The 25,736-nt window shown below is 42.6% G+C and overlaps 2 protein-coding genes across 4 annotated transcripts in view; both read right to left on the bottom strand.

Moving 5' to 3' along the window:
- Positions 1-5,665: 5,665 nt before the first annotated feature.
- Positions 5,666-10,001, bottom strand: LOC115142620 (coiled-coil domain-containing protein 40-like). The gene is made up of 7 exons (XM_065000702.1): positions 9,889-10,001; positions 9,404-9,495; positions 8,965-9,131; positions 7,676-7,792; positions 7,236-7,446; positions 6,575-6,717; positions 5,666-6,262 (listed from the first exon to the last, which is right to left on the bottom strand). Exons 1-7 carry the CDS (start codon positions 9,999-10,001, stop codon positions 6,014-6,016), a joined length of 1,092 nt encoding a protein of 363 aa, XP_064856774.1. The 3' UTR covers positions 5,666-6,013.
- Positions 10,002-11,735: 1,734 nt separating this feature from the next.
- The window catches only part of LOC115142607 (testis-expressed protein 2-like), a 61,736-nt gene continuing 47,735 nt past the window's right edge, over positions 11,736-25,736 (bottom strand). For all 3 annotated transcript variants that reach the window (XM_029682193.2, XM_029682195.2, XM_029682192.2), the window contains exons 9-13: positions 22,331-22,457; positions 16,983-17,096; positions 16,612-16,821; positions 15,070-15,190; positions 11,736-14,851 (exon numbers count right to left, since the gene is read on the bottom strand). In XM_029682193.2, coding sequence (XP_029538053.1) covers positions 14,690-14,851; positions 15,070-15,190; positions 16,612-16,821; positions 16,983-17,096; positions 22,331-22,457 — 734 coding nt within the window. In that variant the 3' untranslated portion in view covers positions 11,736-14,689. The remainder of the gene's footprint in view (positions 14,852-15,069; positions 15,191-16,611; positions 16,822-16,982; positions 17,097-22,330; positions 22,458-25,736) is intronic.

Genomic DNA, 25,736 nt, shown 5'->3' on the forward strand with positions numbered 1-25,736 from the left:
TGAATAATGTGGAATCCTGGTTGCTATTTAAATATATTACAATTGCAATGGCGTCATAACTTCACTGGAAAATCAAATGGTCATTGTGATGACACATCAGTAGTTGCACCTTCAAAACCATATTCATTCCATTGAGTTACTTCCCTATGGCCTACTGCATGTAGGCTATTTACTTAGAGCTTCTGTGAATCATAGCCTGTCTTATAAAAGGTCTTTATGTAATGTAGCCTAGACACTGTGTGTGCAATACCAATGGAACTAGGATGTTGTTTTTGTGACAACCAATGAAACCATCAACAACAAGTTTAAGTTATGAGAAACAATATGAATCCACCCCACTGTGACTGTTTTCTCAATCAACACTGACAGATGCCCATATATGAGACTGACTAGACTGGTATAAATTAATTTGGTGTCACAGTGGAAAAGTGCAGAACATACTAACTACTTATTTTAAAATATATATTGTCACTTCGGTATGTGTCCCTTCATCCGTCGACACGGACACCAAGGCTGCGTTTACACAGGCAGCCAAATTCAGATTTTTTTTCTTCCCTAATTACTCTTTTGACCAATCAGATCAACTCTGAAAAAGATTGGATGTGAAAAGATCTGATGGGATTGGTCAAAAGACCACCTAGAGGAAAAAAAAGATCAGAATTGGACTGCCTTAATGTATACCTTAATGTACACTTATGTTGACAATACCTGTTAGACCAGACGGCAAGTGCAGCTATAGGCCTTGGAATACAGGTCATACACAAACACATTACAATCCTTCTTACATAATAAAGTGTTAAACATACTTATAACAAGTTATAAAGAATTATACCTGGATGATTTAAGTAAAGTGTTACTGAAATAAATTCAATCAAACCCAAAGTATGGAAAAATGATAACATTTCCTGTTCCTGCGCTGTAAAATTGTAATTCACTGATTTGAAATCAACTTCCTAGTAGGCATCAACTATATGCTTTCACCTATCATGCACCCTTAGATCAGAGCAGATGAGCGAGAGGATGCGAGGAAAGGAAGCCTTCATAGACTATAGAGACGCATCCTAGGACGAAACATAACAGGTTAGTGGGTGGTCCACCGGCTGATATTGATCTGTGCCAACTGAAGGGCTGTGGCCTCACTAATGTGTAACCTGGCCTTCTCACCCTTCCAATTCAATTCATTGTGTGTATTATAATAGCACCGAACCGGTCATGTAACAGGCAAACAAAGCCACTGGCAAAGCTAGGTGAGAGATTGAGGCCAAGCCTCTAAATAACAGCCATCACTGACAAAGATTCCTATAACAAAGGTTTCTCTGACAGTAAGTACACAAACTACTTCTTGATCCATCAGTGAAACATATATAACAGCAAAAGTTGTTGAAAAGAGGGGGAATGTAATTTGTGACTGGCCTGGTTCCGGATCATCACTGATTTAGGGACAGTTTTTGAGCGGCAGGTAGCCTAGTGGTTAGAACTTTGGGCCAGTAGCCGAAAGGTTTCTAGATCGAATCACCGAGCTGACAAGGTAAAAATCTGTCGTTCTGCCCCTGAACAAGGCAGTTAACCCACTGTCCCTAGGCCGTCACAGTAAATACGATTTTGTTCTTAACTGACCTGCCTAGCTAAATAAAAGGTAAAAATAAATAAATAAACAGTTTGGGAGCTCCCTTCCCGGATCCCCAAACTGTGACAAAAGGCACTTCAGGAACACATGAGATTAGTGTGATAATCTAGTTATATAAATGGATTAGATATCCAGAGTTGAATAGAGAATATATTCCAAAGGGGCCCGGTGTTGATTCACAAAGAAACCCCTGGAGAGAGGGGACCATTTGGGAAAAACTTCCTGACTATGATGTCAGCAACTGCTTATTGGATGGTGGAACCAGACAATTATCCAATATTATCTGATATTTGACTTTGATGGACATATCCTTTAATTTATGTTAAGTGACGCTTAAAGGCATTGAATTATGTTGTTATTATCTAAGGAAGTCTCTAGATTTTGCTCGCCTGAAGTAGAGTATCTTGTGATAAATTGCAGACCACACTACTTGCCTAGAGAGTTTTCAGCTATACTTTTCGTGGCTGTTCATTTACCACCACAAAGAGATGCTGGCACTAAGACCGCACTCAGTCAGCTGTATAAGGAAATAAGCAAACAAGAAACCACTCACCCAGAGGCGGCGCTCCTAGTGGCCGGAGACTTTAATGCTGAGAAACTTAAATCAGTTCTACCTAATTTCTGTTAAATGTGCAACCAGAGAGAACAAAAATTCTAGATCACCTTTACTCCACACACAGAGACACGTACAAAGCTCTCCCTCGCCCTCCATTTGGTAAATCTGACCACAATTCTATCCTCCTGATTCCCGCTTACAAGCAAAAATGAAAGCAGGAAGCACCAGTGACTCGGTCTATAAAAAAGTGATGAGATGAAGCAGATGCTAAACTACAGGACTGTTTTGCTAGCACAGACTGGAACATGTTCCAGGATTCTTCCGATGGCATTGAGGAGTACACCACATCAGTCACTGGCTTTATCAATAAGTGCATCGAGGACTTCGTCCCCACAGTGACTGTACGTACGTACCCCAACCACAAGCAATGGATTACAGGCAACATTCGCACCGAGCTAAAGGGTAGAGCTGCCACTTCCAAGATGCGGAACTCTAGCCCGGAAGCTTATAAGAAATACTGCTACTCCCTCCGACGAACCATCAAACAGGCAAAGCGTCAATACAGGGCTAAGATTGAATCGTACTACACCGGCTCCGATGCTCATCTTATGTGGCAGGGCTTGTAAACTATTACAGACTACAAAGGGAAGCACAGCCGCGAGCTTCCCAGTGACACGAGCCTACCAGACAAGCTAAATCACTTCTATGCTCGCTTCGAGGCAAGCAACACTGAGGCATGCATGAGAGCATCAGCTGTTCCGGACGACTGTGTGATCACACTTTCCCAGCCGACGTCCGTAAAACCTTTAAACAGGTCAACATTCACAAGGCTGCGGGGCCAGACGGATTACCAGAATGTGTGCTCCGGGCATGTGCTGACCAACTGGCAGGTGTCTTCACTGACATTTTCAACATGTCCCTGATTGAGTCTGTAATACCAACATGTTTCAAGCAGACCACCATAGTCCCTGTGCCCAGGAACACGAAGGCAACCTGCCTAAATTACTACAGACCCGTAGCACTCACGTCCGTAGCCAGAACCCCTAAAACCACTCCAATTTGCATACCGCCCAAACGGATCCACAGATTATGCACTCTCTATTGCACCTCACACTGCCCTTTCCCACCTGGACAAAAGGAACACCTATGTGAGAATGCTATTCATTGACTACAGCTCAGCGTTCAACACCATAGTATTTTCACGTCCGGATGAAAAGCGTGCCCAAAGTAAACTGCCTGCTACTCAGGCCCAGAAACTAGTATTAGTAGATTTGGATAGGAAACACTCTGAAGATTCTAAAACGGTTTGAATAATGTCTGTGAGTATAACAGAACTGATTTGGCAGGTGAAACCCCGAGCCCAATCCATCCAGGGAGTTTTTTTTTAGGTCAATCTGTTTTCTATGGCAAGCCCGTTTTAATAGAAATATGCTTCCAGTTCCTATCGCTTCCACTAGATGTCAACAGTCTTTAGAAATTGGTTGAGAAATGAATGAAGAAGTAGCCATTTCCTATCTGGGTGGATAGCCAAGTGTACTGTTGTGGTTGGGGCGCACGACCTGAAAGCTCGCTCCACTTTGTTTTTATCCGCTATTGAACACAATTTACCCCATCTTAAATTTAATTGATTATTTACATAAAAAAATACCTAAAGTTAGATTAGGAAAGTTGTTTGAAATGTTTAGACAAAGTTTACAGGTAACTTATTCGATAATGTGTAGTCATGTCGGGCGAGTTGGAACCAGTGTTTTTCGGGATCAAACACGCCAAATAAATGGACATTTTGGAGATATAATGACGGAATTCATTGAACAAAAGGATCCTTTGTGATGTTTATGGGACATATTGGAGTGCCAACAGAAGAAGCTCTTCAAAGGTAAGGCATGAATTATATCGTTATTTCTGACTTTTGTGTAGTGCCTGGCGGGTTGAAATATGATTGTCATGTATTTTTATGATGGGGTGCTGTCCTCAGATAATAGCATGGTTTGCTTTCGCCATGAAGCCTTTTTGAAATCTGACATGGTGGCTGGATTAACAAGAAGTAAAGCTTTAATTTGGTGTATTGCACTTGTGATTGTATGAAAGTTAAATATTTCTAATAATTTTATTTGAATTTGGCGCTCTGCCATTTATTTGAATTTGGCGCTCTGCCATTTGACGGGATTTGATCCCTAAGACGTTTTTAAGGATCCTGGGACTAAACACCTCCCTCTGCAACTAGATGCTGGACTTCCTGAGGGGCCGCCCCCAGGTGGTGAGGGTAGGTAGCAACACATCTGCCACGCTGATCCTCAACACTGGAGCCCCCCAGGGGTGCATGCTCAGTCCTCTCCTGTACTCCTTGTTCACCCACGACTGCATGGCCAGGCACGACTCCAACACCATCATTAAGTTTGCAGACAACACAACAGTGGTAGGCCTGATCACCGACAAGATAGCCTAAAGGGAGGAGGTCAGAGACCTGGCCGGGTGGTGCCAGAATAACAACCTATCCCTCAACATAACCAAGACTAAGGAGATGATTGTGGACTACAGGAAAAGGAGGACTGAGCACGCCCCCATTCTCATCGACGGGGCTGTAGTGGAGCAGGTTGGGCGTCAAGTTCCTTGGTGTCCACATCACCAACCAACTAGAATGGTCCAAACACACCAAGACAGTCGTGAAGAGGGCACGACAAAGCCTATTCCCCCTCAGGAAACTAAAAAGATTTGGCATGGATCCTGAGATCCTCAAAAGGTTCTACAGCTGCAACATCAGGAGCTGGTTGAATCACTGCCTGGTACGGCAATTGCTCGGCCTCTGACCGCAAGGCAGTACAGAGAGTAGTGCATACGGCCCAGTACATCACTGGGGCTAAGCTGCCTGCCATCCAGGACCTCTACACCAGGCGGTGTCAGAGGAAGGCCCAGAAAATTGTCAAAGACCCCAGTCATAGACTGTTCTCTCTACTAATGCATGGCAAGCGGTACTGGAGTGCCAAGTCTAGGACAAAAAGGCTTCTCAACAGTTTTTACCCCCAAGCCATAAGATTCCTGAACAGGTAATCAAATGGCTATCTGGACTATTTGCATTGTGTGCCTCCCCCACCCCCCTCGTTTACACTGCTGCTACTCTCTGTTTATCATATATGCAGTCACTTTAACCATATCTACATGTACATACTACCTCAATCAGCCCAACTAACCGGTGCATGTATGTAGCCTCACTACTGCTATAGCCTTGCTACTGTATATAGCCTCGCTACTGTTATTTTTCACTGTTGTTTTATTTCTTTACTTACCTATTGTTCACCTAATACCTTTTTTGCACTGTTGGTTAGAGCCTGCAAGTAAGCAGTTCACTGTAAAGCAAACAGCTGTTGTATTCCGCACACGTGACAAATACACTTTGATTTGACATATGATCATTCACAGGCTGGCTTTAGTGATTCCATATTTAAGATTTAGCTAGTTTGCGGATATTAAGTAAAGAAAGAATATAAAATGTTGCCTTTAATGTTTATATACTGTATGTGTATCTTCAGTTTATCCATGGACAATATTATTTTCACACGCTGGCAGGATGTATCCGTGTATATATTAAATCAACTCTTCATTTTATCAACTGAAAATGGACTGAAACGAAATAAACTGAAATATTCTGAAAACCTAAATTGCCCAATCAAGGCCAGGAGGAGAGCTTCCACCCCAAGTCCAGCTCCCAAATCCTAACAGTCAGAGTAACATAGAACACCATAGAGCAGTAAAATCCTACAACTATAATGGATCTCTATCTCCAATCGACTCCGTGGGTGATCCTATGATGGGAGTTTTCAGTCATGTAATAGTCAGTGGGTCTCCTGACCAATCGGAGTCTGCAGGCACGTGGCCAGGGCTAGGGAGAGGCGTCGTAGCGCCCCTTGGTGCTGGGGGAACTCCTGCTGGACACGGTGCAGGATGGTGGTCACAGCGTGCAGACGCTCCTCCTGCAACGCAGGCTCCAAGGCTTCGCCGGTGGACAGGGTGCTGTAGCGACCCTCATGCACCGCTTGGAGCTGCTTGGCCCGGCCCTGGAGGGAGACCAGACGGGCCAGGTTCTAGAGGAATGGAAAGAGGAGAGATGAAGGCGACGGAAGAGCGGGGGAGGGAGGAGAGAGAGAGAGAGAGAGAGAGAGAGAATAGAGAGATTAGGTGTGAGAGAGATTAGGTGTGAGAGAGAAAGAGAGACAGAGCGAGAGAACCAGACCCGAGAAAGGAAAAGAAGGATGGATAAGAGATTAAAAAAGACATGGCATGAGATGAAAAGAGATATTCAAACAGCTATGCACAGTGAAAACCACTTCTCAACTATGGATAAAAATAAGCTGGGCAGGAATAATGTTGAGAGTGAATGTGTCTACATTGCGTACCCTCTCCTTGGTGTCCTGCAGACAGTGGAAGTCTGAGGTGAGGACAGTTCTGGCTCTGTGGAGCTCTCCCAGCTGCAGCTGTTTGTCCTGCAGACTGCTGCTCAGACTGGCCTGGCCGTGCTGCAGCTCTCTGAGGCCCCCTCACACTCCTCCGCTTTGCTGTTAGAGTGGGGACACACACACGCAACATAGACACACATATTAAGCATACAGTATGTGTACTGTACGTATTTGACTGGGGGACTGATGAACACCAGAAGACGGGAGACAGCGGAGAGGTGGGGAGACCATGGCTTAGGGTGTGAGTGTTGGGGGAGACCATGGCTTAGGGTGTGTGTGTTGGGGGAGACCATGGGTTAGGGTGTGTGTGTTGGGGGAGACCATGGGTTAGGGTGTGTGTGTTGGGGGAGACCATGGGTTAGGGTGTGTGTATTGGGGACGGGAGTGTGTTTGTTTGGTCAGGGTCACAAAGAACCACCTGTGGGCTGGGTACTGGTAGGTGTATGACACTTAAATAAATCATATTTCTCTCTATATCCACTGTGCGTGTGTTTTACTCTTGTTGCGGATGGAGAGTTGCGTCCGTAGTGTGAGCAGGGTGGTACTCTGAGCCCGTTTCTCCTGGGTCAGTGTGTGTGCGGGTCCGCGGGTGTTTACGTACTCTCGGTGCAGACTTTCCTCTGCTGTAGGATGGTGAATTGGGCCTGCAGTGTGAGCAGGGCGGCGATCCGGGCGGCGATCCGGGCCTGTTTCTCCTGGCTCAGTCTCACTAGCAGCCAGAGCTGCTGCTGCTCCTTGATCTCTCCTCCCACCTCCTCCAGCTGTTTGGTCAGAGTACTGGCCTGGATCTCCAACAGGCCCAGGTCCTCGTGCTGTTGACGTACGTAGGGACGTGATCAAGACAACATAGAAAGTCAGGAAAAGGTGCATTTTTCAAAGCTGAAACGTTTCAAATCCATTCTAGCTTCAGTCTTATTGTAGAGGATGGTGCTACCATAAAAATATTTTAGATTCAGTACCTATAGTCCTTTATTATTAGACAATAACCCCAAAATATTCAGCTGGTTACTGGTCAGTGCTTGGTTGTAAGTTAACTCTCACCCCAGTGCTGGCGACGAGCTGCTCAATCTTCTTGTTGTAAACGTTGATGGTGGCCTGCTTGCGCTCGATGATGGTGACATGCTTGGTGATCCGGGTAGAGAGGGGGGGTAGAGAGAGGGAGAGTCAGTTATAGAACCCATAGCCCTCCACTCACCAACCAAGAACTCACAAAATGGGACAAACACCAAATGTGTTCAACGTCAAACACCAAATAATGCATATGCAGAGGAGAATTAGGCCGATACCCTCTAATGATCAAATCCAGAAAAGAGCAGTTCAATTCTACAACCACCTAAAAGGAAGCAATTCTCAAACCTTCCATTCCAAAGCCATCACCTTCAGAGAGATGAACCTGGAGAAGCAAGCTGGTCCTGGGGCTCTGTTCACAAACAGACCCCACAGAGCTCCAGGACAGCAACACAATTAGACCCAACCAAATCATGAGAAAAAGATAATTCTTTCCAATGTGTCAAATAATTTACAAAAAAACTGAGCAAACTAGAATGCTCCATGACCCTAAACAGAGAGTACACACAGTGGCAGAATACCTGACCACTGTGACTGACCCAAACTTAAGGAAAGCTTTGACTATGTACAGACTCAGTGAACATAGCCTTGCTATTGAGAAAGGCTGTCGTAGGCAGACCTGGCTCTCAAATGAAGACAGGCTATGTGCACACCGCCCACAAAATGAGGTGGAAACTGAGTTGCACTTCCTGACCTCCTGCCAAATATATGACCCATATTAGAGACACATATTTCCCTCAGATTACACAGATACACAAAACTCCCATATCTACTGGGTGAAATATCAGTGTGGCATCACAACAGCAAGATTTGTGACTTGTTGCCATAAGAAAAGGACAACCAGTATAGAACTAGCACCATTGTAAATACAACCCATATTTATGTTTATTTATTTTCCCTTTCGTACTTTACAACATTACAACACTGTACAGTATATAGACATAATGACACTTGACATGTCTTTATTCTTTTGGAACTTCTGTAAGTGTAATGTTTACTGAAAATTGTTGTTGTTTATTCAACTTTTGTTCATTGATTTTTCACTTGCTTTGGCAATGTTAACATGTTTCCCATGCCAAAAAAAGCCCTTAAATTGAATTGAAATTGAATTGAGAGGGGGGTAGAGAGAGAGAGAGAGAAGATTCAGCCATAGTAATAAGAATTATTTTAAATTCTATTTCTAGACCCTTAGCAACTGGTCCAGGACCAGTTTTGCTGTTTGGCTCAGAAAGGTTAACATTAGAACTAACATTAGAACTAACATTTGGCTGATCTTGAATCAGGTGTGTTTCTGCTTGGGGCTTCTCGGAGTGGGGCTTGCGCGAGGTGTTCTTCATGGCTGTGATGTCGGAGTGCAGGTCGGCGTTAACCACCTGCATGTAGAACAGACGCAGTGCCAGGTTCTCTACCTCACTCTGCAGCTGGGACACTGAGGAAGGAGGTGATAGACGTAGTTAGGGACAGGAGTTTTTCCTGACTATGTCACCTGACCAGGAAAACCTTTAGGTGACCGTTATGGACTATTATAACTAGGTTAGGGTACTGATTTTTTCCTTGATTAGGTCAAGAAAAACTCCTGGCCCAAGCCATAGTACAGATATAGGATCTTAATTTGACCTATATTATCACAGCAAAATAAGTGCATAATGTTGCTTGATCGGTGGTTATATCTCTATGGGTCTCACCGTGTGACCTGTTTGCCGGCCTGGCTGGTGCGGCACTGGCTTCGGACCCCCTCTAGCTGATCCTGGGCCTGTTGGCGCTGGGTGGCCGCCTGCGGTCTAAATAGCCATCTAGGGAGACGGGTGGAGGAGGGGAGGGAAAGAGAGGATAGCTTGGGGTCAGAATTACATATGGCAAATGCATTATGGCAAATGTACTATGGATATTTCTTAATGTTATAACAATAGCGATTAATCGTAAATCAATTGTTGTTGCTTATAGATCATTTCTAGTTGCAGATTAGTTTATTTTGTATTTTGAAATGAAAGCACAGGGTCATGTTTCGAGATTGACCCAAAACAAGTCAATGGCTCCCTCTCCTGGGAAAAGAGTGAATTCAAAACGGGGACCCATAAATGGTATGAATCGTACTGCATGTGTACTGTAAAGTGGATGTCCATGCTGATTTGATTGTAAACCATTGGAAAGGATTTAGAGTCTTTGCTTCAGAAGAAGAGACCTACTGCACCTTCTCCCGCAACTCCACGTTGAGTCTCCCCAGTTGCTTATGGAGGCGGTTCTTCAGTGCAGTCTGGAACCTTCTCATCAGCGGCTGCAGGCAGATAGGAGAAGCCATACTAAGACGTTCATCTGATAAGCATAACAGGGTTTAAACCTTAAGGTAATTAAAAACAATGTTATCAGTGATGTTAAGCGGGGAAACTGCTTACGTGTTCAGGGGTCCAGCACGATTAGCTCATCTGCACCATCATCCTCTTCCGCCGCCCTGCGTAACTCGTCCCCATCGCTGTCAGAGAGGGGGACTGAGAGGTGCAATGAGGGGTGAGGTGGAAAGGGCATCGTTTCGTTATCTGGAACACTTGACAAGTCACAGTGCTCAACGCAATTTCAAAGATGAAAGAAATCAGTAAAAATGTCCACCATTGTTCTATCCCTCCCTCTTATTGAAACCCAGCTGACCTGAGTTGCTGGTGGGGTTGAAGGCTGCACCTGTACCACTGTCTCCTGACTGTGACACTGGGTGATCAGTCCCCGCCTCAGCCTGCTCTGCTGATCCACCCTGCATGGAGGACAGACAGGAGGACACTCAGGAAGTCACTTTTTAACCATAGACACAATATAATACTAATAATAAAGTCTTATTTTTAATTCTGTGCATTGACCATCGGCTAAATCACGTCTAAATCGTCTTTTGGAAATAATTTCTCTCCTCTTCCCCTCCTCCGTCACTCCCCTCCCCCCCCCCCCCCCCCTCCTCCCCCTCCATTGGATGCGGTGGAGACCAAGATGGTTGACTCTGTCAGCACTACAAGGTTATCTTTGTGACACCCAAGTCACAACAACATTGGATTTGATTGCAGTCATATAGGCAGGTAGTCAACCGATTAAGAGCTTTGGTGCCAGTAACCGAAAGGTCGCTGGTTTGAATCCCCCAGCCGACCAGGTGAAAAATCAGTTGATGTGCCCTTGAGCAAGGCACTTAACCATCATTGCTCTGGATAAGAGTGTCTGCTAAATAATGGCACCTGCTCTTTTAACACCCTTTCATTGAAAGCCTTACCTGCTTCTTGAGTTATTAAGGCAAAAGAAAGGTCAGAGAATGAAAATAATGTATCGAAACAATAATGAAAATGTAAAAGTTGGCTGACAAAGCCTCCTGTCATCACCTGGGAAGACATGACAGAACAGACACAAATCATTTGATTCACTAACGTTATGAAGTTGACGACATAATAATCTATTAGGCCCTCATACCTTTGCTTCAAAATGAAATAAGATAGATATGATGGCTATGCCTACTACACGCATAATGTTTCTCATTGCATGCGGCTATCCATTTGTCTTGAAGTTGGCGTGCTTATCGGTTATATGCTATTAACGCTAACTGCTATAGCATATTTTTCATTTGACAGCTAACAGCTTAAAATACCAGAATGTTTGAAATATTCTCGAATGCATAAATTACTAAACCTTACGGTTGCTTTATCGCCTCTTCAGCAACAACAAATAATCCTGTAGCTAGTAGTACGAAATTGAATTTGAAAACTTAAAACAGGCACTCACCACTGTTTGTCAGCCGGTCAGGCGTTGCTAGGAAACGATACACTTCCGTGAAGGGATAAGGGGGTTAGAGCCTAGTAATTGAATAGAGCCGCCCCTCATGAATATTCATGATTGAAATTTGTGGACAATTCAAGCTTTGCAGTACATGGGTTTTCAGAGATGAATGAATTTGAACATTTTAAATATTGATGCATGGGTATGTGAGTGTGGCAGTTATAACTTCAGTATATGACAAAAAAATAGGTTCATAAAAAATAAAAAACTATTTCAATCAAAGAGCGAATAATTACAAAGCCAGCTGATATTTTTTAATAATTTGTACCACAATACCGTTGCAATTCATAGTCGTACAAAATCGATAACAGAAAAGAACAAAGCCTGCTAAATCAACAAATAACATTATTTTGTAAAAATAAAAAGGCATCATTTTAGAGAACTTCTTTTGGGAAACTTTGTCTCTCCCAACTAAGAGACATGTTCCAGCCAAGCAGGAGACATGGATGAGGCTCAACAAATTAGTCCTTAAAAATCTAAATAATCCATCCATTTGCAGAATCATCAACTCTTATCGTATAAATCTGATGTGATATTCATATAATTCTGTCATTGTACATTGTCTTTCAGAAAAGCAGACAAAGCTTTACAAAATATTCTAATTCCAACCTGGTACTATGCCTACATTCAGGTCCATAATTATTGGCACCCTTGATAAAGATGAGCAAAGAGACTAAAATAAATAACACAAATACTGAGCTATATTGTATACGCCAAAACATTTGAAAATGTAATTATTTTATACTAATACAATTGCTCAGAGAATACAATTGCTAATTTTTTAAATGAGGGGTCAAAATGATTGCCACCCCTGTTTTCAATACTTTTAGCACGCTCCCCAGATCCCTCCCACTGTGTTCTCCAATCTTTAAAAAAATGTTCTTTAAAGGCTCAGTGTCATTATTCTCACAAAGGTACGGTGCTGGGGTACTGAAAACAGGGGTGCCAATTACTTTGACGCCTACCGTTTTGATAATCGATTTAATACTTTTTAAACTAAATCTCTTTCTCTGAGCAATTGTGTTAATATACAATAAATCACAATTTCAACAAACAAAAAAATGCATGCAATATAGTGCAGTATTTGTATAATTTATTTGATAGTCTTTTTGGCTCATCTTTATCAAGGGTTCCAATAATAATAATATTACCAACCAAATAATCAATAAAACGAAAATGAAGAAAGAAACGAATTAGAAGTACTGTTAAAGGAAAGTGAAAATGAGATATTCCTTCATCAATGGCATTCTACAACAGTGCCTTAGTGTCCTGACAAATAAAAGGAATGAAAACAAATAGGAATTCATGTAAACAAATCCAATACTGTGCATTTAAAACTTAACTGCAAAATTAAGAAAACATAACAGTACAGTATAGAAAATTATTCAGACTTCAATAGTGATGATTTTTGAGATTTAAATGATTTTTGGAGTTAACAGTTTATTTTCCCAGTATTAATGATAGTTTTGGCAAAGGGTACACTACATCATTTAGTTTAACTCTACCAAGTGTCATGGAGCACATCTGGCAAGGTGGCTCATTTCCAAGCATTGGCAACTGTTGATGATGGCCATTTGAAAATACACAACAAACAAAAAGACTTTAAAAAAAACACAACACTTCCTACATAATTTGAAAGAATAAATGAAAACCTATGTGGTGCCGAGCACCACAGGAATGGTCTCAACGTGCCAAGGGTATTGTACATGCTAGAGAGAGTATAACACAATAGCACTGCAAAGATGCAATACATGTCTGTAGATACAATTGCATTAGTGTTTACAAGGAAAAAATAAATCAAAACTTCTGTTTAAGTTGTGCAATACTTGGCATACCCCAATCAAAATAATCCATGTGATTGGTTAGGAATTAGTTTCCATACAACAAACAATAAAACAGTCCAACAATCTGTCAATATAGCCATACATACATTCAACAAAAGTGTTAGGCCCCTTATGTACACCTCTTCAGAAATACATTTCTATGAGATATATCTTCACAAGATTATATATATACTACTTTCTCATTGCTCACCTCATGTCCATAGTTAGCAAGGAATTTGCATAGGCATTAGTGAATTAAAGACACGTGTTGCCTAGGTAATGACGGCTAACCCTATAGCATTGGCTTCCAGAGACAAACGAGGGGAGGGGCTTCATATAGCTGCTTCCATATAGATATGGATACAGTGATCATTTGCATATAAAGAGGTGTGGTGTACAGTTAGAGGGGAATAGGTAGAACTTTCCCCCTTGCCACTGATATACAGTAGGTTCAGACATATTCTCATCCCCAAAACAGTTAGAATTTGGGGTGGAGTAATCTGATTCTAGACCTGTAGTAAAGGGGAACTTCTACCCCGAGCAGTAAGATATGTGGGGTCACAGCAAGTGTACATACTGTTAGTGTTCACCTGGACACAGACCATGAGCATTAGGACACAAAGCATAGGGTAGCATTGATGCCTCAAATCATATGGCAAATAATACATGTGACATTGTCAAAAGTACCCACTCCTGCTTTTAGTGTCAGGCTTCACACACACAAATGCTCACTCAAATGCAGACACACCTGTACAATAACAAAAGTATAATCTAGCGGTTACATGTCTCATTCAACTATTTCTTTTCACGCTATTCTCTTGATTCGGGTCCCCAAACAAAAGTTGTTTCCTATCTAGGACGTAAGGTGAACGGTGAATGCGAAATAACCATGTGTTCATAGGACACTGTGTAACCTTATAACCCACAGAAACTCTCCACTCCGTTCCACCTATACCACTAACCTCTAACCTGCCCCTGTCAAAGGTTGTATCACTGTTACATGTGACATTATTTAAAAAATGTAATTTTCTAAGTCTGTTCATCCTACACAGATTTAAAAAACAACAACAACAAAAAAACAGCAGTGACAGTTTTTATTTTTAGTGTTTGTCCTTCCTGGTTGGTTGACTGACCTCGGTCTCGTTCCGTCAGTGAGCTTGTTAAAGGGTCAAAGTTCATCTGATGAGGTCATCCTGTTCTGCCAGTGACAAAAGAAGACCCTTGGGTATGGAGCTATTGGAATGTCTGTGGTAACGGATGTCTTTTTGTATGTCCTGATACACCGACAAGCCTTATACTACTACAAGGCCCCTTGGCTCCCATTCTAATTCACACGTTTCAGGCAAATACTGTAAACAATCCTTCATATGCCGTTAGTGGCGCCCCCCTCTGTTTCGGAGGGCTCTGTTTCCCCCTGGGTCGTATCGGCTGTGGAGGTGGAGGGCGTTCCAAAAGAGCGGGGGTCCATGGCAGAGTGCATGATGGTCAGCCACAAGTCGTCCATGTTTGGCATGACAAAGATTTTCTACGTCGGAGAGAAGATGGGAGAGATTCAGAGGTGATACCATTTGGATGTAGTATGCGGACATACAGTTTGGACAAAGTACGCAGACACAGGCATGCAGACACAGGCATGCAGACACAGGCATGCAGACACAGGCATGCAGACACAGGCATGCAGACACAGGCATGCAGACACAGGCATGCAGACACAGGCATGCAGACACAGGCATGCAGACACACCTGAAACTCCTGGTCCAGTTTCTTCTCGATCCAGTCGGTGACGTGGGCCAGTGTGACCTCTCGCTCTCCCAGTTTGGGCCGAGCCTTTAACTCCAGGTGGGGTGGACTCCTGAAGCCATACCTGCGATTCAAACAGAGTCAACAAACACACGAGAGAAACACCAGGGTGTAAATTTCAACTATAACAGATCACGCAGCACTCATTGGGTCATTGGTTATTGTACTGTGTGGGCAAGTTAACCTCTTGAGTGTATGGGGCAGTATTTTGATGTTTGGGTGAAAAACGTACCCAAATGAAACTGCCTATTTCTCAGGCCCAGAATCTAGAATATGCATATAATTGTCAGATTACGATAGAAAACACTAAAGTTTCCAAAACTGTCAAAATATTGTCTGTGAGTATAACAGAACTGATATTGCAGGCGGAAACCTGAGGAAAATCCAACCCGGGTGTGCTGTTCTTCCTGTTCCATTGCCTGCCTTCGCTCCATTTAAAGGTATATCAACCAGATTCCTTTTCCTATGGCTTCCCCATGGTGTGAACAGTCTTTAGACATAGTTTCAGACTTTTATTTTGAAAAATGAGCGAGAAAGATCACATTGCGTCATTGTATGGCTGGGTGCCAGCAGAGTTTTGCATGTGCAAGAGCTTGGAGCAGACATTTTCTCTCTCTCTCCTATTGAAGAAGCTACAGTCCTGCTTGAAATATTATCGATTATATATTGTAAAAACAACCTGAGGATTGATTTAAAAAAAACTTTTGACATGTTTCTACGAACTTTACGGATACTATTTGGAATTTTCGTCTGCCCGGTCGTGACCGCTCGAGCCTGTCTGAACATAACGCGCCAACCCAATGGAGGTATTTTTGGATGTAAAAATAATCTTTATTGAACAAAAGGAACATTTATTGTGTAACTGGGAGTCTCGTGAGTGCCAACATCCGAAGATCATCAAAGGTAAGCGATTCATTTTATTGCTTTTCTGACTTCGTGACAAATCTATTTGGCTGCTAGCTGTTTGTAACGTTTTGTCTGCTGAGAGAGATGTCCTTACATAAACGCTTGGTATGCTTTCGCCAGAAAAGCTTTTTTGAAATCTGACATGCCAGGTGGATTAACAACAAGCTAAGCTGTGTTTTGCTATATTGCACTTGTGATTTCATAAAAATTAAATATTTTTAATAATTTAATTTGAATTTGGCGCTCTGCAATTCAGCGGATGTTGATGAAAATTATCCCGGTAACGGGATGGGTGCATCAAGAAGTTAATGGTAAAGGTTACTCAGAATAATAAGGTACATAAAATGTCAGTTTTCCAGGGATGTGATCAGTCACCAGCAGAGGGCTAAAGTGCATTGAAGAACAGCATTAACTAATGCACAACAGTATGCCAACAAGTGTTTGATTGGCACCCCTATAATACTATATTAAAGTGTATTCATTATGTATTGAGGTGGTATGAATGTGTTGGGGGTGTAGCATATCCTGTTGGTGGGCGGAGGTATGATGTATAACTATATGAAGCTGTTAAGAACATACCATATCCTGTCAGTGGGCGGGGGTGGGATGTTAACGGCCAGCGTTCCTCGGAGCGCCTGTACTTCCACGGTGAGCAGCAGGGGCGTGTTGGACACCTCCTCCATCTTCTTCTTGATGAACTCAGTCTCTGTGGCCTTCTGGAAGTACTTGGACTTGGCGATCTTGTCCACGAAGCGCATGATCTTACTGGGCTGGCGTCCCCCCATGTATCTAATGGAGAGGAGAGATTTAGGGGTGTTACTTTGTCGCGCAAATCTACCTTGATTTATGTAAAAGTCTGGATTACATACAAGTAGTACAGAAAGGTACTTTAAAAAGGTAAACAAGGTAAATAATCAGGGTAAAAGTAAATACACTGTAATTAGTCTCACCCCTCTGCTCCAGGGACATCATTGGTGACCTCTGAACTATCCTCTTCGTCGGAGGACCCTGCACTGGATGATTCCTCATCACTGTCCGCCAGGCAGTACGTCCGTGGTCTGTACCTGGCACACACACACACACACGATTCAGTATGGATTCATCAGAGGGAGATGAACTACAAACCCTGTTCACACGAGGAAATACAAGTGTTTTTCAGTGTTATTTAGACCCTTTGTAGTCCCCCCCCCCGAGCACATTGAATTATTGAATACTTTGAGTGTCTCACAGATTTGAAACATTTGTGGTATTGTGTAGAAAGACATGACAATTTAAGTTACTGAAAATGCATGAGTTCAGTGTATTGTTAGTTTTGGACAGTGTCTCAGTCTAGGGTTATATGATCAGGACTAAGAGTAAGAGAACATTAAACCTTTGAGATTAAAGTCTTATTTACAGTTTAACTGCAAGATATGAATTGCCACAATGATGTTTGTTCTTCAAATTATGTTGTTAATGAAAACAGAAATATGAAATAGCCCACATTATCTAGAAAAATGTATAAAACGGTTTTGTTTTTAAGAGGATTCCATTTGTTTCAGGTTTTTCGTTTCAAATTCACAATTTAAAAGAAAAACAAGAAATGTGAGTGTTCTAAGTCCACAATAATGCTTAAACCACATCAAGAGACCACTTTAGGTCTGAAAAAATAAAAAATAAAATTGTGTGTAGTTTCATGTGCACAGCAAGCAAGTAGTGTGATGTTAGAGTTTGCAAAACAAATGCCCACTCATGATATCATTTTTCCAGGTAAACATAGGGTAGTTTGTAACTGTAACTGTGCAGGTTGTTGGGAAAGCCATCTACCAGAAGACTTCTTTAGCATAGTTGTTAATGACTTACACAAAGTGGTAGACCCACGCACCACACGCATACAGACGGGCATTTTCATTGCCTCTTCAGAAAGTTGCATTGATGGATTCTGTTCATGTTAGAGGTCGACCGATTAATCGCAACGGCCGATTAATTAGGGCCGATTTCAAGTTTTCATAACAATCGGAAATCTGTATTTTTGGACACCGATTTGGACATTTTTTACACCTTTATTTAACTAGGCAAGTCAGTTAAGAACACATTCTTATTTTCAATGACGGCCTAGGAACGGTGGGTTAACTGCCTTGTTCAGGGGCAGAAAGACAGATTTTTACCTTGTCAGCTCTGGGACTCAATCTTGCAACCTTACAGTTAACTAGTCCAACTCTCTAACCACCTGATTACATTGCACTCCACAAGGAGACTGCCTGTTACGCGAATGCAGTAAGCCAAGGTAAGTTGATACTAGCATTAAACTTATCTTATAAAAAAACAATCAATCATATAATCACTAGTTAACTACACATGGTTGATGATATTACTAGTTTATCTAGCGTGCCCTGCGTTGCATATAATCGATGTGGTGCGTATTCGTGAAAAAGGACCATCGTTGCTCCAATGTGTACCTAACCATAAACATCAATGCCTTTCTTAAGATCAATACACAAGTATATATTTTTTAAACCTGCATATTTAGTTAATATTGCCTGCTAACCTGACTCGTTGCGAACTCTGTGAAGACTATTTTTTCCTAACAAAGAGAGCCAACTTCGCCAAACGGGGGATGATTTAACAAAAGCGCATTTGCGAAAAAAGCACAATCGTTGCACGACTGTACCTAACCATAAACATCAATGTCTTTCTTAAAATCAATACACAGAAGTGTATATTTTTAAACCTGCATATTTTGCTAAAAGAAATCCAGGTTAGTAGGCGATATTAACCAGGTGAAATTGTGTCACTTCTCTTGCGTTCATTGCACGCAGAGTCAGGGTATATGCAACAGTTTGGGCCGCCTAATTTGCCAGAATTTTACGTAATTATCACATAACATTGAAGGTTGTGCAATGTAACAGGAATATTTAGACTTATGGATGCCACCTGTTAGATAAAATACGGAACGGTTCGGTATTTCACTGAAAGAATAAACGTTTTGTTTTCGAGATGATAGTTTCCGGATTCTACCATATTAATGACCTAAGGCTCGTATTTCTGTGTGTTATTATGTTATAATTAAGTCTATGATTTGATAGAGCAGTCTGACAGAGATGGTAGGCACCAGCAGGCTCGTAAGCATTCATTCAAACAGCACTTTAGTGCGTTTTGCCAGCAGCTCGTCGCTGTGCTTCAAGCATTGAGCTGTTTATGACTTCAAGCCTATCAACTCCCGAGATTAGGCTGGTGTAACCGATGTGAAATGGCTAGCTAGTTAGCGGGGTGCACGCTAATAGTGTTTCAAACATCACTCGCTCTGAGACTTGGAGTAGTTGTTCCCCTTGCTCTGCAAGGGCAGAGGCATTTGTGGAGTGATGGGTAACGCTGCTTCGAGGGTGGCTGTTGTCGATGTGTTCCTGGTTCGAGCCCAGTTAAGGGTGAGGAGAAGGACGGAAGCTATACTGTTACACTGGCAATACTAAAGTGCCTATAAGAACATCCAATAGTCAAAGGTATATGAAATACAAATCATATAGAGAGAAATAGTCCTATAATTCCTATAATAACTACAACCTAAAACTTCTTACCTGGGAATATATTGAATATATTGAAGACTCCTGTTAAAAGGAACCACCAGCTTTCATATTCTTCTCATGTTCTGAGCAAGGAACTGAAACGTTAGCTTTTTTTTTTACATGGCACATATTGCACTTTTACTTTCTTCTCCAACACTTTGTATTTACATTATTTAAACCAAATTGAACATGTTTCATTTTATTTTAGGCTAAATTGATTTTATTGATGTATTATATTAAGTTAAAATAAGTGTTCATTCAGTATTGTTGTAATTGTCATTATTACAAATATATATATTTTTAATTGTCCGATTAATCGGTATCTGCTTTTTTTTGGGCCTCCAATAATCGGCATCGGCGTTGAAAAATCATAATCGGTCCACCTCTAGTTCATGTCTTATGATAAACTTGGGAAAAGTAATTACAGTTCAATACATTTTGTTTTTTAAATATTGTTGAAATCCATTTTAATGCATTTTGTGAGGGCCCTAATTATCATATTTGGACCAGAATGAGGCTCTCCACTACCTATTGTTTCTGAAATGATGAATCGCCATCTTCATCGAATGTTTTCATAATTTGTCTGCATGTAAGCGCCAAAAAGCCTCGGCCTATCAGTAGCCTATGAAAATGAGGGAGACAAGTGAACGACTCTCTCACTGATGCGATTCGGTAGGCTACAACTGACAGACGAGAGTCACTCACTTCAACGTCACTGTCTGGCAAGACACGACATCCTAGGAAAGGAAACCTAGGAAATCCTTTGGTTTACTTGTCCCCATGTGATACCATGTACATAGAACCACGTTGTGTGATTTATGAATGGCAAAGGTATATAGGAGAAGGACTATATTCAGTCAGTTCGACACCTATGATAAACTAGTAAACACTTGCTGTTCAGTTATTAATCAATGCACAGTAAATGGTCTACAACGTTCCACGACTCCGCGTGGCTGGCTATGTGGAAACACCCAAAAGAAAAGAAATGTGTGTCAGAAATTAAAATAGGCTAAGTCGTGGATTTCACAAGCATCACTCTCTCTACCTACTCCGTGTAAAGGAATTTAACTGCAACCAGAGATCTGTATATAATGACAAGATGCTCCCTACCAATGGGGGGAGTCGTCCCAAACAAGGGAAGACAGGCGACAAGCTTAGGTCTAAAATAATCCCATAGAAACGCATTGGGTTTATTTTGGAAAGATTTTGGAGAGAGTGAAACCTCTCGCTTCGACTCTTTCTCTCTGCTGCGTTTCCTGTCATCGCTCGCTTTCTGACAGGAGCCTATCCTACCAATAGATCTGTAAAATAATCATATCGTTCATTCGAGCGGGACAGGGCTCAACGGACTAGCGAATTGAAACTTCTAAAATGAAAAGTAACCTAGTTAATATGAAATGGAAAATGTAGCAAGCTACAAATGAGTCTAACTGGCTGATTAGCCGACAGCATCAGCCGGCGCTAATGGAAAACACAGCGTATGGATTGATGCTTCCTCTTGAGATCCCCTTTGTTTTAGCGTTCACATGAGTCTAACTGGCTGATTAGCCGACAGCATCAGCCGGTGCTAATGGAAAACACTGCGTATGGATTGATGCTTCCTCTTGAGATCCCCTTTGTTTTAGCGTTCACATGAGTTTAACTGGCTGATTAGCAGACAGCATCAGCCGGCGCTAATGGAAAACACTGCGTATGGATTGATGCTTCCTCTTGAGATCCCCTTTGTTTTAGCGTTCACATGAGTCTAACTGGCTGATTAGCCGACAGCATCAGCCGGCGCTAATGGAAAACACTGCGTATGGATTGATGCGTTCTCTTGAGATCCCCTTTGTTTTAGCGTTCACATGAGTCTGAACACTGACAAAACGAACCCATTCAAATCAAATTTATTTATATAGCCCTTCGTACATCAGCTGATATCTCAAAGTGCTGTACAGAAACCCAGCCTAAAACCCCAAACAGCAAGCAATGCAGGTGTAGAAGCACGGTGGCTGGGAAAAACTCCCTAGAAAGGCCAAAACCTAGGAAGAAACCTAGAGAGGAACCAGGCTATGTGGGGGTGGCCAGTCCTCTTCTGGCTGTGCCGGGTGGAGATTATAACAGAACATGGCCAAGATGTTCAAATGTTCATAAATGACCAGCATGGTCGAATAATAAATGTCACAATGTCAGTTAGATGGGATGGAAGCTATCTGTAATGAAATGACCACAAAAACAGATTGAAATGAAAAGAAAATGGAAACGAGAAGGCCCCAGAGAAAGTCAGCACTCACCAGGTGAAGGAAATATCCATGTAAGGGTGCGTCCAGGAACGGAAGGAAGGAAGGACAGAGAAAAAGGGAGTGTACAGAAGACCAGTTAAGAGAACAGGTCGCTAAACCCCTGATCCTGTGGAAAGCTAATTCTCTCATTATGTGTTCAGAGGCGGAAAACGGTGTAAACCTTTAACAGTTGTTTCAAGAACGTCAGTGCAAATTTGTCAACAAAGCAGCTATTAATAAGGTTAATATCCCACTGGATAGTGAAGAGAATGTCTCATACTTCCCATATGGCTACACAAATGTTTACTGTGGGAAATGAAGGTTATTCCACCCTGTGCAACCACCTTCGAGAGTAATTATGTTCATTCAATGTTTCATAGTTAAAATACTGTTAACCCTACACTGTAAACCTAGAATGAACGTTTATAATCATTATTAGAGTAGGTCACACACCAGTCAGTGTTGTGTTTAGTGAGGACCGTTCCATCCCCTTACCCATCCTTGCTGATGTCTCTGATGCGCACGCCATCTCCGTCCTTCCCCAGTCTGATCAGGTTCATCTTAGTCTCCAGGGTCATCAGGAAGGAGCCGCTGTACGAAATCTCCAAGTCAAACCACAGACCTGGGGGAGACAGACAGAGGTTGGTGTGTGTGTAGGGCAGGCGATGACAAGTCTGCGTGCGTGTGTCCCTGTGTGTGCAGTCGAAATTACACATCTCTGTTTGGAAAAATGACAATTGAGTGGAGGAACACATATTAGATGATCACGTTGACAAACCAAACTACTTGACCCAGCATTGAACAGTAACCTACCACCATTGACCGTAGCATGAAGACAAACAGCAGCGCTTCAGGTAAAGTCATTGGAAACTACAGTAAGTGATCAACTTTCCAGATCTGCAGAGCCTAAAGTTGAGTAGATCTGGCTAAAAGTTCTCAATCTGTGGCGAATGCTCCAGGACACTATTGCCAGACAGTGGAAGAGAACCGAAGTGAGGGATACAAAAAGAGAGAGATCACAGGACCCTTTGAACAGAGGGGAAACAGTTGGACACCGTGCGATACCCCTCACAGGGCTCGTTTGATGTCAGCGGGGTGCTGCTCGCTGCATAAACATGCATCTTCTGAAAGCCCCAGCTCTGTTAATCTGGGTTAGAGAAATACCCTATCAAGGCCCCGGCCCAAAGCCTCCCTCACATGGGGCAGACCTGGGTTCTCCGAACAGGGGGACCATCACACACACTATTACACAGCAGCACGGGAATACAGACACACACTAGCACATACACGGTAACACACACGCACATCATGGAACTGTACTTTGGGAGAGAGCCACTTTACACCACTAGGGGGCACTCCTGGGTTGATAGATGATGCAGGCGTGTATGTGCGTTAGTGAGAGACCATACACTCTCTCTTAGCAACACAGTAAGCCTTCACACTAACACACCAGTTGTATCTCTCCCACAGCAGGAATGATGGGAATTCTAACCGGCTTAATCAGACAGTCAATCAATAGATGACACACAGACTCATACGGTGCATTCGGAAAGTATTCAGACCCCTTTACTTTTTCCACATTCTGTTAAGTTAAAGCCTTACTCCAAAATGTATTAAATTCATTTCTTTCCTCATCAATCTACACTCAATAACCCATAAAGACAAAGTGAAAACAGAAATACCTTATTTAGATAAGAATTCAGACCCTTTGCTATGAGAGATTGAGCTCAGGTGCATCCTGTTTCCATTAATCATCCTTGAGATATTTCTACAACTTGATTGGAGTCCACCTGTGGTAATTTCAATTCAAATTCAAAAACCAAGCCATGAGGTCGAAGGAATTGTCCGTAGAGCTCCGACACAGGATTGTGTTGAGGCACAGATCAGGGGAAGGGTACCAAAAAAAGTCTACAGCATTGAAGGTCCCCAAGAACACAGTGGCCTCCATCGTTCTTAAATGGACAAAGATTTGAACCACCAATACTTCCTAGAGCTGGCCGCCCGGCCAAACTGACCAATCAGAGGAGAAGAACAGGGAGGTGAACAAGAACCTGATGGTCACTGACAGAGCTCCAGAGTTCCTCTGTGGAGATCGGAGAACCTTCCAGAAGGACAACCATCTCTGCAGCACTCCACCAATCAGGCCTTTATGGTAGAGTGGCCAAACGTAAGCCACAGTAAAAAGGCACATGACAGCCTGCTTGGAGTCTGCCAAAAGGCACCTATAAAGGCCTCTCAGATCATGAGAAACAAGATTCTCTAGTCTGATGAAACCAAGATTGAACTCCTTGGCCTGATGCCAAGTCTCAAGTCTGGAGGAAACCAGGCACCGCTCATCACCTGGCCAATACCATCCCTATAGTGAAGCATGGTGGTGGCAGATTCATGCTGTGGAGATGTTTTTCAGAGGCAGGGACTGGGAGACTAGGACCGAGGGAAAGACGAAGGGAGCAAAGTAAAGAGATCCTTAAATGAACAGTGAAGCTCTGTATGAGTCTGTAATTGAATAACACACATCCTCTATATCACAGGGTCTTTATCATGGCGTGTTTTAGAACACTGTGTACAGAAAGACAACTATGTCTCCTGTACGGCACTACACTGCTTTGAAATGAAAGATGTTAGGTTTACTTACAGCTAGAAGAGACTTGATAGCTAGACAGAGAAAGTTTTGGTACAAACGTAATTAGCATAGAGTATTATATACATTTTCAAGTATTGTTGGTCAGTCTTTTTAGTGGGCTTTCATCCAAGGTAATTTACCTATGACTTTAAGCTTAAGAGAGGAAAATCATAAACAGTAACATTTGAGTTGACCTGTAGCCTCCCTGTTCCTGTTGATTTCACAGAAACACAGCAGGTTGAGAAAACGAGGAACTATGCATGAAAACCAACTAGTGACACCATTCACCTACAGGGTGAACACTCCCAGAGAGTTGGAGAAGCTGTGCTTCTCTCTCCACACAGTCCTCACCAAACCTGAACGCTAGCTGTGCTAAGTGACCACAAGACAACGCAAAACGTACACAAACGCACCCCAGCCCTGTCCACTCAGACCACATCCCCATGGTGTGTGAGAGAGAGAGAAAGCCAGGGGACTTGTGGCCCTTGCCAAACCCTGTGTGGCCCTGGTGATAATAAGGCTGTGCCCGACAGCGTTAGGGGTTAGGGGAGGGCAGGGCTGGTAGCGTGGGGGGAGGAGCACCAAATCGCTAGCTGCGAGAGATGTATTGAACGACCAACTCTGGCCTAATTGGGGTGAGCTGGAATGGTGACGAGACAGACGAGCAGAGCAGGACCAGACAGACAGACCGAGAGAAAGATGTGGGTCCTTAGGTCCACCGTCTATTCCACTGCCAGTGAGTTTTATTGATCGTGGTTGCCCAGCAGTTTCCAGTAAGGGCAGAAGGCAGAGACCTTGAGCTGCCTGGAGGACAGACTGGGCCTCTCTAACAGTCCTGGATTATATAAACGTTTCTTTAGAATGTAAGCTAGAGGAATCTTTTCCTTAAGAAACATTATAGTTGCATACTCTTGTTCCAATGCAAATGATTGAAATTTTGGTGAACAAATATGTGTCTGTTAACCTGCACATTGCCAGTTCAGCTGTGTCTAGAACAGTGGTATTCAGTGGTCATTGGCACTGCAGTGGGGTTGCCAAAATAAAATAAACATGTTTCAGAGATGAAAATGTAATTAATTGAAGGTTATTTGTTGATGTAAAATGAATGATGTTTTCCAGCTAGATTTGTCAGCAAATGAGAGAGTTCAATATTGACCTAATCCCTACTTACTTGGGGGCCTATTTCGAAACGGTTGCAGCATATGATCATTACCAAGTAACATTAGGTTGCGAGATAGTGGGACTCTGTAACCTAGTTGGATCGAACCACGATATCAT

This window comes from Oncorhynchus nerka, linkage group LG15 (genome assembly GCF_034236695.1).
Source record: "Oncorhynchus nerka isolate Pitt River linkage group LG15, Oner_Uvic_2.0, whole genome shotgun sequence".
NCBI lineage: Eukaryota > Metazoa > Chordata > Actinopteri > Salmoniformes > Salmonidae > Oncorhynchus > Oncorhynchus nerka.